This window comes from Dendrobates tinctorius, unplaced genomic scaffold, assembly GCF_039654945.1.
Source record: "Dendrobates tinctorius isolate UK_male_01 unplaced genomic scaffold, ASM3965494v1 ptg000019l, whole genome shotgun sequence".
NCBI lineage: Eukaryota > Metazoa > Chordata > Amphibia > Anura > Dendrobatidae > Dendrobates > Dendrobates tinctorius.
Window position 1 is genome coordinate 35,437,913 of NW_027361687.1, and position 15,790 is coordinate 35,453,702.

The following is a 15,790-nucleotide window of genomic DNA, read 5'->3' on the forward strand; positions in this document are numbered from 1 at the left end:
CCATACCTGAAATGCTTTTACCTCCAGTCACATTCAAAGCTGCATCAATGCTTTTATCTTCAATCACATCCAAAGCTACATCACAGCCTTTACCTCCAGTCACGTCCAAAGCAACAAAGCTTTTATCTCCAGTCTCTAAAGCAGCAGTTAAACTTGTACCTCCAAAAGGAAAAGAAAACACAATTGTGTACACAGCTTTGGATGGGACTAGAATATAACCCTAACATTGTCCTTTACCCTTCAGTAACACTTTTCCACGTGTCGACGATGTCATCAATACCCCTCGGTGAGGTCATCACTTCCTGATGATTTCATTGGCTGCCCTCACAGTATATGTTGGAACCAATTAGATGACCAGGAAGTGGTGACATCATCAGTGGGTGTGTTAAAGCATCCTGCCTAGAAAATCCAGCAAAGTAAAAAAAATAACAATAATCAACTTTATTTCACGCACTGTCAGCACACAATGGACACAGGAAGCAGCAGGCGCCAAGTCAATAAAATTCTTCTTTATTTGACACTCTCATAAAGTCAAGAATCTAAAGAAAGAAAACAGGGGATGATGGGAAAAGGGGGAGGGGAAGAGAGTGAGTGGGAGGGGAATGGTACGACATCCAGTCACCACACTACACGAGAGAGAAGTATTTTCACGGCCCCATCAAGCTAGAGGTTCCAGAAGATTGCGGCTGCGACCAGAGGTCAGCGGAGGTCACAACGGGAGATGAAAACCTAGCTTTTCTGAGAGCCAATGGCGGGAAAGCTCCGCTCCTTCCCAAGGCCACACCCACCACACTCGGCGCCACAGATTCTGAATAGGAAGTTCTTGTTTTTCTTGATGATGCGTCTCGACGGTTTCTGATCTTTTACTTCTTTTTATGAACCACCCAACTTATTTTGGTTGTTTTTTTTAAGCTGCGCCAGCTCAAGAGGGAGCAAAGGTTTTATATTCTTACATCACCGGCTCTGAGAACCACAACCCTCAGCCCATCTCTTTCCACTGCTTGTAGAAGTCTACAACGTTCTTCATCTCAATGCTGGAGCCAGACACGGCCTGTAAAGCAGACTGACAGGAGAAGAGCAGAACAGTGAGCGCAGCTCCGGAGCATAACACAGGCTAACTGTGTACACAGTGACTGCACCAGCAGAATAGTGAGTGCAGCTCTGGAGTATAACACAGGATGTAACTCAGGATCAGTAATGTAATGTATGTACACAGTGACTGCACCAGCAGAATAGTGAGTGCAGCTCTGGAGTATAACACAGGATGTAACTTAGGATCAGTAATGTAATGTATGGACACAGTGACTGCACCAGCAGAATAATGAGTGCAGCTCTGGAGTGTGATACAGGATGTAACCCAGGATCAGTACAGGATCAGTAATGTATGTACACAGTGACTGCACCAGCAGAATAGTGAGTGCAGCTCTGGAGTATAATACAGGATGTAACTCCGGATCAGTACAGGATCAGTAATGTAATGTATGTACACAGTGACTGCACCAGGAGAATAATGAGTGCAGCTCTGGGGTATAATACAGGATGTAACTCCGGATCAGTACAGGATCAGTAATGTAATGTATGTACACAGTGACTGCACCAGCAGAATAATGAGTGCAGCTCTGGAGTGTGATACAGGATGTAACCCAGGATCAGTACAGGATCAGTAATGTAATGCATGTACACAGTGACTGCACCAGCAGAATAGTGAGTGCAGCTCTGGGGTATAATACAGGATGTAACTCAGGATCAGTAATGTAATGTATGTACACAGTGACTGCACCAGCAGAATAGTGAGTGCAGCTCTGGAGTATAATACAGGATGTAACTCCGGATCAGTACAGGATCAGTAATGTAATGTATGTACACAGTGACTGCACCAGGAGAATAATGAGTGCAGCTCTGGGGTATAATACAGGATGTAACTCCGGATCAGTACAGGATCAGTAATGTAATGTATGTACACAGTGACAGCACCAGGAGAATAATGAGTGCAGCTCTGGGGTATAATACAGGATGTAACTCCGGATCAGTACAGGATCAGTAATGTAATGTAATGTATGTACACAGTGACTGCACCAGCAGAATAATGAGTGCAGCTCTGGAGTGTGATACAGGATGTAACCCAGGATCAGTACAGGATCAGTAATGTAATGCATGTACACAGTGACTGCACCAGCAGAATAGTGAGTGCAGCTCTGGGGTATAATACAGGATGTAACTCAGGATCAGTAATGTAATGTATGTACACAGTGACTGCACCAGCAGAATAGTGAGTGCAGCTCTGGAGTGTGATACAGGATGTAACTCCGGATCAGTACAGGATCAGTAATGTAATGTATGTACACAGTGACTGCACCAGGAGAATAATGAGTGCAGCTCTGGGGTATAATACTGGATGTAACTCCGGATCAGTACAGGATCAGTAATGTAATGTATGTACACAGTGACTGCACCAGCAGAATAATGAGTGCAGCTCTGGAGTGTGATACAGGATGTAACTCAGGCTCAGTAATGTAATGTATGTACACAGTGACTGCACCAGCAGAATAGTGAGTGCAGCTCTGGAGTATAATACAGGATGTAACTCAGGATCAGTACAGGACAAGTAATGTATGTACACAGTGACTGCACCAGCAGAATAGTGAGTGCAGCTCTGGAGTATAATACAGGATGTAACTCAAGATCAGTAATGTAATGTATGTACACAGTGACTGCACCAAAAGAATAGTGAGCAGAGCTCTGGAGTATAATACAGAAGGTAATTCAGGATCAGTAATGTATGTACACAGTGACTGCACCAGCAGAATAGTGAGTGCAGCTCTGGAGTATTATACAAGATGTAACTCAGGATCAGTACAGGATCGGTAATGTAATGTATGTACACAGTGACTGCACCAGCAGAATAGTGAATGCACCTCTGGAGTATAAAACAGGATGTAACTACTGATCCGGTACGGATCCTGAGTAATATCATGTATTATACCCCAGAGCTGCACTCACTATTCTGCTTGTAGAGTCACTGTGTACATACATTACATTCAGGATAAGTAATGTATGTACACAGTGACTCTACAAGCAGAATAGTGAGTGCAGCTCTGGGGTATAACACAGGATATAACTCAGGATCAGTAATATATGTACACAGTGACTGCACCAGCAGAATAGTGAATGCACCTCTGGAGTATAATACAGGACGTAACTACTGATCCGGTACTGATCCTGAGTTACATCCTGTATTATACCCCAGAGCTGCACTCACTATTCAGCTGGTGCAGTCAGTGTACATACATTACTTATCCTGTACTGATCCTGAATGTAATGTATGTACACAGTGACTCTACAAGCAGAATAGTGAGTGCAGCTCTGGGGTATAACACAAGATATAACTCAGGATCAGTAATATATGTACACAGAGACTGCACCAATAGAATAGTGAGTGCAGCTCTGGAGTATAATACAGGATGTAAAGGGCCCGTCACATAGCGAGATCGCTGATTTTGTGACGCATCAGCGATCTCTCCAGCGATCTCGCTGTCTGTGACATGTATCAGCGACCGCCCCCCCCGCCGGGTATCGCTGATCGTGCACGATCGTCCTGGGCCATTTTTTGATCGTTGGCCCAGGACATGTGGGCCAGCGGGAGACCATCGATCAGCAAGCTCCCAGCGCTGTAAGCAGACGCTGGGAGCTGGTATCCAAGGTAAATAGCGGGTAACTAAGTGCCGCGCGCGCTTAGTTACCCAATATTTACCTTGGATACCAGCTCTCAGTGCGAGCACGCTGGTATCTAAGGCCTGTTTCACACTTCAGTTTTTTGTGTCAGTTAAAATCCGCCAAAAAGGCGGAAAGCGGATCCGTTCCTAACTGATGTGAACGGATGCCACCGGATCCGTTTTTTTGACGGATCCGCCGAATGAAGAATTTTAAAGGAACCACTGCCGGGAGAGGGGAAAGAGAGAAAGAGAAAGAGAGAAAGAGAAAGAGAGAGAGAAAGAGAATTTTTTTTTTTCCTCTGTCCGCCAGAAATGATTTCAGGGTTAAATTTCCGGCTGACTTCATTCCTCCGGGCATGCGCTCTATAAAAATGCGGATCCTGCAGTAGGAAAAACGTTACATGGTCCGTCCAGGCATCTCGGCGGACGTAAAAAAATTGACGGATCCGCAAAAAAACGGATCCAACGGATGGCCATCCGTCAAGATCCGCCGGTAATGCAAGTCAATGGGGAAAAAAACGGATCCGCCAAAAAAAAAAATGGCGGATCTGTTTTTTTGCAAAAACGGCGGATTTTGACTGATGGTCAAAAACGGAAGTGTGAAACAGGCCTAAGGTACACCAGTGGGTAACTAAGTGACGCGCGCGCTTAGTTACCCGATATTTACCTTAGATACTAGCGTCCTAGCTGTTCCTGATCGCTGGTGAAGCTGCCTGTTTGGCCGCTCACCAGCGATCATGTAGCAAGGCACCAGCGTTCCTGACAAGGTCGTATCGTTGTCGGGATCGCTGGTGCATCGTTTAGTGTGACGGGGCCTTTACTCAGGATCAGTAATGTGATGTATGAACACAGTGACTTCAACACCAGCAGAATACTGAATACAGCTCTGCAGTACAGTGACTGCACTACCTCTGTATACACAGTATTCTGGCATCTGCATGTGACGGTTTGCTTTTTTTATGTCTCCGATTTCTTTCCAGTCCTTTACTTTCTACCCTGCAGATTTCGTGGTTTCTAACGTCTTAGGAAACAAACCTATTTTTGAAATAAGGAACTTGTGGTTTTTGTGTTCTGCAGAGTTTCTACAGAAATCTATATACAGCTGGGACCTATCACAGACAATTCCTGAGCTCTCTAGTCACAGAACTAAACATGGAAACTCTGGAAATCACTGGTAGAAACAGAGGTGGGGGGCACACAGTGCCTCAAGTCTTGGGGATTTGTTTCCTCACCTCCTGTACTATTTGTGAAGTGCTGAAGTTCCCGATGACCCAACCTGGCACTGGGCAAGGACCTACCTGCACAGCGGGTGAGAAACATTCCGGGTCATCGAGCTGGAAGCCAGTTATGATGGTCACCATGCCGGCCGTCTCCTCCTCATTGCTGCCCTGGGACACAGTCAGCTGCTTGCAGCTGTCCAGTATCTTATACAGGTGCCTGTTGGGACATGAGAGGGGTAAGGACTTTCCTATAGAGCTGATCAAATAAGGCAGAGAAGGGGCACGGAGTAAACCAGCGCTCATGATGGAAGCAGCTAGAGAGCCAAAACTTACAGTTCCCCCTTTGTCGCGACCGTGGGGGTCACTTACCAGGCGTCCGTATCCTGACGCTTCAGCTTGTTCCTCTCGAAGATCTTCCCGGCTTCCTTTTGGCAGCGGATATACCTAAAACAACAGAGAGGGCGCGAAGACCGATAAATCCTTACCGCCCTCACGGAGCCGCACCACAATCTCACCCTTACCTGTTCCCCTTCTTAAACTCAGTTTCTAAGTATCGGATGCCGTCACGAGCGCCAGCATTCTCCTTCTTCAGGAAGTCCAAGCTGTCTATAACTGGATGACAGGGAGTGGGGGGGCGGATGGGGGTTATTCAGGTGACCGATGAGACTTGTAGGGATCACTAAACTTTTGCGCCACAGACTTGCTTACCTGTCTGGGGGATGATGATGATGAAGCGCCCACTGTTGGCAAGCTGCCGGATGATGCTCAGATGTTGGCAGAGGGCCTGAGTGTCTGGTACAAGGTACGGAGACATGGCGGACTGAGACTTTGGCTGCTGTAGAGTGCCCTCTAGCTGCGACACCTCAAGCTGCAGACAGAGAATATAGAGGTTCTCGACTGGGAGTACCACATGAGCTGTGGGCCTTGTGTCCTCAGGTATGGTGGTGGGCTTACCTGCAGTCGGAGCTGCGCCATGTCCCTCATGAGACGGTTCCTTCGAGCTTCCTCCTGAGCCTGAAAAGAGACACACGAGTCGTAACATCTTGGCCTCAACATACGAGGGGATCATCTTCATTTCCCACCGGAAGTAAGGCCGATTATTAATAGCAGTGCCAACTGTCACCATCGACCTGACTGCAGAAATCCCGGACTCAAAGCCTGCACAGCTGACATAAAGTGAACCTGTCAACAGGATTGTGCACAGTAACCTACAGACAGTGTCAGGTCGGCGCCGTTATACTGATTACAGTGATACCTGGTGATGAAATCTGTCTTGTGGTTGTTGTGTAATCTTTATATTTGTAGTTTTCAGTTCAGGCCAGGCATTATATTAATCAGTAGAACGGCACCGACCTGACACTGTCTGTAGTTTACTATGCACAATCCTGCTGACAGGTTCCCTTTAATGCTCTGTATCCTGGTCCACCTGATTATTGGCCATTTATAACCCCTTTGAGAACCACGATGGTGCTATGTTACACAGCCAGCATCTGCCTATACCAGCAGCGACCGGAGCCAGCCGAGATCACTGATGGTTAACCATTCACTGCCTGTGTCAGCAGCGACCAGGTGCAGCTCCTATCGCTGACATATAACTGTTTATCATTGACAACAAGACTGTGGCTTATTAAATAAAAAGAAAAGAACAGAAGTTACAATAAAAAAAAAGTTCAATCACCCCCTTTTTCTTGTTCAAAAACGCCTAAAAAAAAAAAAAAGGAAAACCAAATTTTTAACATAAAACATCTGATTTCTATGACCCCTGGCATGGCTGCTTGCCAAAGAGTGAAAGCAGCTGTGTCCAAGAAGAAAGTAGTAAAAAACAAGTAGATCGCCACCAACTGGTATCTTACAGGTACTGCACCCTTACGAGTTGCAGCCCGATCCTATACATGGACAATTGTGAAGGGAGACAAGACGTGCTCACAAACAGAGGAAAATTAAAATTCATAAGACATGTCCCCATCACATTGAACATATGGGAAAGTGTGAAAATTACTTCTAACTGGAGAAGAGCTGGTATTTCAATGTCCTTTGAAATAGGACTACACATTGAGCACCTGGGATTATATAGTTAGGGAGACCGGAATGAATTAAAACAACCTTTAAAGCAGAGACCTCCTGCCATGGACAAGTAATTAAAACAGAATATCTGCTGAGGGGCAAACAGACAAGGAGGCTGAGATCTGTTTAGGGGTAGGAGGAGGAGATGTAAAGAAAATGGAACAATTGCATCTAGCCAGCCCGTCTCTGGGGTCGAGATAGGAATATTGGTGTTTGCAATGATCTGATAATTATGGGAGATACATTTTTGGTGTGGTAACGAAAGGAGAAATATGACGCAGTGATGCACGTCATTGTGGGGCCACTAGAACCCTCAAAGTAAATGACCTATAAATGATGCGAACCAGGCCTTGTTTTAGATCTATGGAACGGTAAAAATCACAAAAAAAAACGATGATAATATCTACCACCTGGAGCCTCCGGGGTCGAAGATATCTTGGAAGTTGGTGATCTCATAAGATTCTAACAGACCCAGCACATCCCACAATCTGCCCCCACATGAGCTCATCAAGGGGAGGTGTGAGGATGTTACTCTGAGCTAATAAAAAGGCAACATACGGGTCTGGGTCATTGGTCAGTCCTTGGAAGACGGTCCGTTATTCCTTTTTATTTTAGGTAATTGTATATACTTTTTTTTTTTTCCATTTTTTATCATCTTTGTATATTACACTGCCCTTTCTGGATTAAATATAACTTGGGGTGGCATCTAGAAGTTGATGAGCTGAAAAAACCTACAAGAAGCAAAATAAACCTAAACCCTGCTATAACTAAATAAGTAAAAAGCAAAAGTACGTTTAAATAAAACAGGGTTCTTAGTAATATGATTTTTGATCAAAAATAGCATAAAAGGCATCCCACCGTCATCAAGGTTACTTTGATCGGGACGGTCCTACACTGTCTAATATTAAAAACCTTACCATGTGTTAGAGTTGACCTCAGGGTTAGAATAATGGGAAATAGAAGGACCAGGTCCCAACCTAAGGACACCAGCCTGGGGAGGCTTTTAAATGTAATTTACAGCTCAAGAGAGGGAGACCACACCCGAGCTTGCACAGAATGCAAAAATACAAAGAAAACACAAAAATTGAGCTTAGTTAAAGTTGTTATACATGCAGCATATGAACACATGTTCACTTTGGCCATAAAACATTGAAAAAACCTACAAGAAGCTTTTTTGCTTTTTACGTATTTAGTTATAGCAGAGTTTATTTTGCTTCTTGAAGGTTTTTTCAATGTTTTCTAGCTAAAGTGAACATGCGTGTATATGCTGCATGTATACAAACTTTAAGCTCAATTTTTGTGTGTTTGTTTTTTTATTGATGAGTTGGCAGTGATCGTACGGGGGTATTATAATTATTTTTATATCTATCCATATCTATCCATCTATATCTTTATCTATGCATCCATCTATATCTAGCCATCATCTCTATATCTATCCATCCATCTCTATATCTATCCACCCATATCTATCTATCCACCCATATCTATCTATCCACCCATATCTATCTATCTATCTATCTATATATATAGCGCTCTGGCAAAAATTAAAAACATCAACTTCTCTACATGTCTGACAGCCATTCCATTCCAGTGTCAGTTGAATTCCAACCAGAGTACACCTCATTCTACTTAATGTGCTTCTGATTAGGTGATCAGCTGAACCAAATCTTATTTAGCGAAGGAAAATATAAAAAAAAACCCTCCTGTGGTGTTCACAATCCTCTTGCAATAGGACAAGCTGGATGGCAAATCAAGTGCTAGTAATATCACAGAAGGAATGAAAAAATAACTTTTAACCATGCCAAAGGAGTTGACAAGTGTTGAGTGAGGAAAAGAAAGGCTCAATTCTGGCTTTACTAGCAGAGGGATACAGTGAGCGCCATGTTGCCTTCATCCTTAAAATTTCTAAGACGGCAGTCCATTACAACAAGGTCAAGCAGTAAACATTGGTGACAACAAAGCTCCAGACCGCCAATGGGCAAAAACGACTCTCCACTGACTGAGATGACCGTCATCTTATTCGAATGTCACTGAGCAACCACAGGATGACATCAAGTGACCTACAAAAGGAATAGCAAATGGCAGCTGGGGTGAAGTACACGGCAATAACAGTTCGCAACAGGCTCCTAGAGGCAGGGCTCAAGTCATGTAAAGCTAGAAAAAAGCCTTTCATCAATGAGAAGCAAAGGAGAGCCAGGCTGAAGTTTGCCAAAGACCATAAAGATTGGACTGTTATGATTGGGTCACCGAGGAGGAGAGCAAGCCCAAGCTAAGCCACAGAAAACCAGAGAGGTTGGTAACTAAGCGGATTGCAGACCCCTGATCCTATTCACACAACTAGCAGTAGCCGTGGAGCGTGCCTACGATGATCCTAGACGCCTCGGCACAGCCGGAGAGCTAACTAAGCCGAAATAAAGGGGAAATCTAAACTGCCCCAGAGCAGACCCCAAAGGAATAGATAGCCCCCAAACATATATTGTCGGTAAGACAAGAAGAAAACACAAACGCAGGTAGGAAAATAGACTGAGCAAACGATGGGGCCCACACTGACTAGAAAGGACAGGAAAGGAAAGACACTGTCTGCAATCACGCAAAAAACCCTGCAAAAAAGTCCAACACGTCTGATGCAAAAAATACTGAAGTCGCACGACTTCGCCCACTATATCAGCACTCTGGTATATTCGGAAAGCAGAGCAAAAAGAGACCAATCTAATAAGGGACAAAAGCAAACTGGCACAAGCAATAACATATGGATGGTGATTCAGCACAGCCCCAGCTGGAGCTGGCTGACCCACACAAAACTGAAATAGACAAAAACAGATCAAATGTGAACAGAATAGCAAATGAACACTTAGCTGAACATGCAGGGACTGAGCTGGAAACTAAGACCTCAGGAGGCAGGAAGAAAATCACCAGCAGGGATAGAGGGAGTCGGCTGTCTTAAATCCCAGTCTGAAACCCCAGATCTCCAAGCGTCGTCCTCATTATCAGGTGGCAAGCCTCTGTTAATCAGATCAACTCCATTACCTCCAGTAACCACCAGAGGGAGCCCAGAAAGAGAACTCGCAACCCCTCTGTCAATATGACTAGCTCCACTACCTTCATTAGTAACCAGAGGTAGGCCAGAAAGCGAATTCACAACAGCATTCCCCCCTTGAGGAGGGGGTCACCGAAACCTCATCCACGCCACCTGGCCGATTAGGATGGGTCCGGTGAAAAAGCACGAACCGATCTATCGGCATGAATGTCAGAAGCAGAGACCCAAGAATTATCCTCCTGGCCATAACCCTTCCATTTGACCAAGTACTGGAGTCTCCGTCTAGCCAAATGAGAATCCAATATTTTCTCTACCTCATATTCCACATTGCCTTTAACCAATACAGGGTCAGGAGGCGCCGCCATAGAAACTACTGGCTCCACAAACCTCTTCAACAGATTTATGAAACACGTTATGGATCTTAAACGTAACTGGAAGAGCCAATCGAAAAGAAACAGGATTAAGGATCTCCAAAATCTTATAAGGTCCAATAAATCTTGGCTTGAACTTTGGAGATGCAACCTTTATAGGAATATTCTTTGATGACAACCAAACCATATCACCCACTTTAAACCGGGGACCAATGGTCCTATGCCGGTTGGAAAACAGTTGGGCTTTTTCCTGAGAGAGGGACAACTTATCCACCACTTGGTCCCAAATCTGCTGCATTCTCTCTATCACAGTGTCCACACTTGGGCAGGTCAAAGATTCCACCTGCCCTGAAGAAAATCGAGGATGAAACCCAAAGTTACAGAAAAAGGGCGACATCAAAGTGGCAGAACTAGATCTATTGTTTAGCGCGAATTCGGCCAAGGGCAAAAATGAGTCCCAGTCACCTGATCAGCAGATGTAAAACATCTCAAATAGGACTCCAAAGTCTGGTTTGTTCTCTCAGTCTGCCCGTTGGTCTGATGAAATGCAGAGAACAAGGATAACTGAATTCCCAGTTTGGAACAAAAAGCTCTCCAAAATCTGGAAACAAACTGGACTCCTCTGTCTGACACAATGTTCTCAGGAATCCCGTGCAACCGAACCACCTGTTGTAAAAACAAGGGCACCAACTCAGAAGATGGCAACTATGGGAGTGGTACAAGATGGAGCATCTTAGAAAATCTATCACAAACCACCCAGATAAGTCATTCTCTGAGAGACAGGAAGATCGGAAATAAAATTCATTGAGATATGGGTCCATGGCCTCCTGGGCACCGGCAGGGGCATCAACAACCCACTAGAACGAGAACAGGGTTTGGACCGAGAACAAGTCCCACAGGACTGCACAAAATTCCTGACATCACAAGATAAGGCAGGCCACCAAAAAGACTGACTCACCAAATCTCTGGTACCAAAAATACCTGGATGACCAGCCAACGCGGAGCAATGAATTTCAGACATTACTCTCTTCCTCCACTGGTCAGGGACATACAATTTTCCCATAGGGCAACGTTCAGGGTTTGTCCTCCTGAAATTCCTCCAGGGCACGTCTCAAATCGGGTGAAATGGCGGAAAGAACTACACCCTCATTTAGAATGGTAGTAGGCTCGGTCACAATAAGAGAATCCACAAAGAAACTCCTAGAAAGAGCGTCCGCCTTAACATTCTTAGTGCCCGGAAGAAAAAAAGGGACCACAAAATTAAAACGTGTGAAAAACAAGGCCCACCTAGCCTTTCTAGGATTCAAGCGTTTGGCTGATTCGAGATAAATCAAATTCTTGTGGTCGGTGAGGACCACAACTTGGTGTCTAGCTCCCTCCAACCAATGTCTCCACTCATCAAATGTCCATTTCATGGCCAACAATTCCCGATTCCCCACGTCATAGTTACGTTCAGTTGGGGAGAATTTTCGAGAAAAGAAGGCAAAGGGATTCATTTTAGAAGTCACCAGATCTTTTGGGGACAAAACGGCTCCTGCACCAATCTCAGAAGCATCTACCTCCACCTGAAATGGGAGTGAGACATCAGGTTGCCGTAGAACCGGAGCAGAAGTGAATCTCCGCTTAAGCTCCTGAAATGCCGAGACTGCCTCTGGAGACCAATTCACCACATCAGCGCCCTTTTTGGTCAGGTCAGTGGTTTGACAATACCAGAAAAATTACTTATAAATTTACGGTAGAAATTAGCAAAACCCAAAAACTTCTGGAGAGCTTTCAAATAAGTGGGCTGAACCCAATCATAAATGGCCTGTACCTTGGCCGGGTCCATTTCAATAGCCGACGGGGATAAAATGAATCCCAAAAATGAAATCCTCTGTACACCAAAGAGGCACTTCAAACCCTTAACATACAGGGAATTTTCCCTCAAAATCAGGAACACAGTCCGGACATGTTCCACATGAGAATCCCAATCGCTGGAAAAGATCAAAATATCATCCAGATAAATGATCAAAAACTTATCCACAAAGTCCCGGAAAATATCGTTCAGAAAAGATTTTAAGACAGAAGGGGCATTAGTGAGCCCAAAAGGCATCACCAGGTACTCAAAATGTCCATCCGGAGCATTAAACGCCGTCTTCCATTCATCCCCGTGCTTGATGCGAATAAGATTATACGCCCCCCTGAGGTTAAGCTTGGTAAACCAACAAGCACTTTTAACTCTGGAAAATAAATCAGAAATCAGGGGTAACGGGTACTGATATTTAACAGTGATTTTGTTATGGGAACGATAGTCAATACAAGGCCTTAATGAACCATCTTTCTTGGCCACAAAAAAGAAAAAAAAAAACAGCACCTAAAGGTGAAGAGGATGGTCTAATATGACCCTTCTTCAACGACTCCTTGATATAAGATCGCATAGCATCATTTTCGGGTACCGATAAGTTGAAAAGCCGACCCTTGGGAAATTTACACCCGGGCATTAACTCAATTGCACAGTCATAACTCCTATGAGGAGGCAAAGACGCAGACTTACTCTCACTGAATACATCAAAAAATCAGCCAAATAGTCAGGAATATCATGAGACTGGGGAGAGGTGGAGAAAACAGGAGTGTCACTAAGAACACACTGACAACCCCAACTCACCACAGACACAGATTTCCAATCCAAAACAGGATTATGAGTCTGTAACCAGGGGAACCCCAGAACAATAGTATCATGCAAATTGTGCAACACCAAAAATTTACAATTCTCTTGGTGGTCCGGGGCGACCCACATTATCATCTAGGTCCAAAACTGGGGTTTATTCTCCGCCAAAGGAGTAGCATCAATACCTCTCAAAGGGATAGGAGTCCGCAGGGGTATCATGGGAAAACCACAACGTTTAGCAAAGTCTAAATCCATCAGATTCAAAGCTGCTCCTGAATCTACAAAAGCCTTAGCGGAAAATGTAGACAAGGAGCAGATCAGAGTAATTGCCAAAAGGAACTTAGGCTGTACACTGCCCACGGCAAATGTGTGAGCAAAACGTTTTTCTCGTTTAGGGCAGACAGAAATAGTAAGAGAGGCGCCCCCACAGAAAAAAACACAGCTTATTACGCCTTCTAAACTCCTGACGTTGCGCCCTAGACAAAACCCTATCACATTGCATGGGTTCAGACGTTCGTTCAACAGGCGGCAACACCTCTCGTGTAGTTCTACATTCACATAAACGCCGATCAACCTGAATGGCCAATGACATAGAATCGTCAAGACCAAAGGGAACAGGAAATCCCACCATAACATCTTTTACGGTTTCTGCCAAACCCTTCCGAAAGAGAGTTGCTAGGGCATCGTCATTCTATTTAGTAAGGACCGCCGACTTTTGGAATTTTTGACAATATAACTCTGCAGAATCCTGAGCCAATAAGGTTTTCTCAGCTTGATCAATAGCATTAGGTTCATCATACAACAACCCCAAGGCTTGAAAAAAATGCGTCCACATTAGTCAAAATAGGATCTCCAGGTGTCAGAGAAAAAGCCGAATCCTGGGGATCGCCACGCAGCAGGGAGATGACAATTTTAACCTGCTGCACAGAGCTCCCCGATGAGTTAGGTTTCAAAGCAAAAAGTAGAATACAATTATTCTTAAAATTCAAAAATTTAGACCGATCCCCAGAAAACACATCAGGAGTAGGAATTTTTGGTTCAACAGCAGATGATTGAGCGAGAAAGGCAGAAATTCCCCGCACTTCAGCAGCGAGCTGCTCAACCCGATCGGACAATTTTGCTTAATCTCCAATAAAGGAAAAATCCTCCTATGGCCCCAGAGAAAAAGGAGGAAAAAATATATAAAAAAATTCTTACTTTTTTTTTTTTTTTTTACAATTCTTTCCTTCTTTTGAATAGCCTAGAGTCTGCGGTTGGGCTGGTGATTCTGTTATGATTGGGTCACCGAGGAGGAGAGCAAGCCCAAGCTGAGCCACAGAAAACCAGAGAGATTGGTAACTAAGCGGATTGCAGACCCCTGATCCTATCCACACCACTAGCAGTAGCCGTGGAGCATGCCTACGATGATCCTAGACGCCTCGGCACAGCCGGAGAGCTAATTAAGCCTAAAGAAAGAAAGGGGAAATCTAAACTGCCCCAGAGCAGACCCCAAAGGAATAGATAGCCCCCAAACATATATTGTCGGTGAGACAAGATGAAAAACACAAACGCAGGTAGGAATATAGACTGAGCAAACGATGGGGCCCACACTGACTAGACAGGACAGGAAAGGAAAGACACTGTCTGCAATCACGCAAAAAACCCTGCAAAAAAGTCCATCACGTCTGATTCAAAAAATACTGAAGTCGCACGACTTCGCCCACTATATCAGCACTCTGGTATATTCTGAAAGCAGAGCAAAAAGAGGCCAATCTAATAAGGGACAAAAACAAACTTGCACAAGTAGTAACATATGGATGGTGATTCAGCACAGCCCCAGCCAGAGCTGGCTGACCCACACAAAACTGAAAATAGACAAAACCTGATCAAATGTGAACAGAATAGCAAATTAACACTTAGTTTCCAGCTCAGTCCCTGCATGTTCAGCTAAGAAGAAAATCACCAGCAGGGATAGAGGGAGTCGGCTGTCTTAAATCCCAGTCTGAAACCCCAGATCTACAAGCGTCGTCCTCATTATCAGGTGGCAAGCCTCTGTTAATCAGATCAGCTCCATTACCTCCAGTAACCACCAGAGGGAGCCCAGAAAGAGAACTCGCAACCCCTCTGTCAATATGACTAGCTCCACTACCTTCATTAGTAACCAGAGGTAGGCCAGAAAGCGAATTGGCACCGGTGGTCTTCCTTTTCCATTCTTGTGCACTTTAATACTACTTTTTTGTACTCTTTTTGTATTATTTATATGATATGTAACTAATAAAATATACTTTTTAAACCGATATACTCCTCTCTCCTCCTCCTTTGTGTGTGTGTGTGTATGTGTGTAATATATATTCATTCCATTTGTTGGAATCTGAGGGGTATATACTTCAGGTGCTTCTCACAAAATTAGAATATCATCAATAAGTTAATTTACTTCACTTCAATACAAAAAATGAAACTCAAACATTATATACAATCACATTACAAACAGAGTGATCTATTCCATGTGTTTATTTCTGTTAATGTTGATGATTATGGCTTACAGCGAATGAAAACCCAAAGTCATTATCTCAGTAAATTAGAATACTTTTTTTTACACCATTAAACATCAAAGTTCATAGTGTGTGCAACTTCCAAGTTCAAAACATCATCAAAAAAAAAAAAAAAAAGAAGTCTATCACTTCCTTCTCACGGCTCACTATATTGCACTTTTATGCATCGTCAATGTTACATTGCTATTACAGCTACAATGCCTGCAC

The 15,790-nt window shown here is 44.1% G+C and overlaps 1 protein-coding gene across 2 annotated transcripts in view; it reads right to left on the reverse strand.

The window, feature by feature from the left end:
* Positions 1 to 489: 489 nt before the first annotated feature.
* SMG5 (SMG5 nonsense mediated mRNA decay factor) overlaps positions 490 to 15,790 on the reverse strand; it is a 61,121-nt gene continuing 45,820 nt past the window's right edge. For both annotated transcript variants that reach the window (XM_073566917.1, XM_073566918.1), the window contains exons 17-22: positions 5,888 to 5,947; positions 5,642 to 5,801; positions 5,455 to 5,545; positions 5,303 to 5,377; positions 5,012 to 5,150; positions 490 to 1,063 (exon numbers count right to left, since the gene is read on the reverse strand). In XM_073566917.1, coding sequence (XP_073423018.1) covers positions 980 to 1,063; positions 5,012 to 5,150; positions 5,303 to 5,377; positions 5,455 to 5,545; positions 5,642 to 5,801; positions 5,888 to 5,947 — 609 coding nt within the window. In that variant the 3' untranslated portion in view covers positions 490 to 979. The remainder of the gene's footprint in view (positions 1,064 to 5,011; positions 5,151 to 5,302; positions 5,378 to 5,454; positions 5,546 to 5,641; positions 5,802 to 5,887; positions 5,948 to 15,790) is intronic.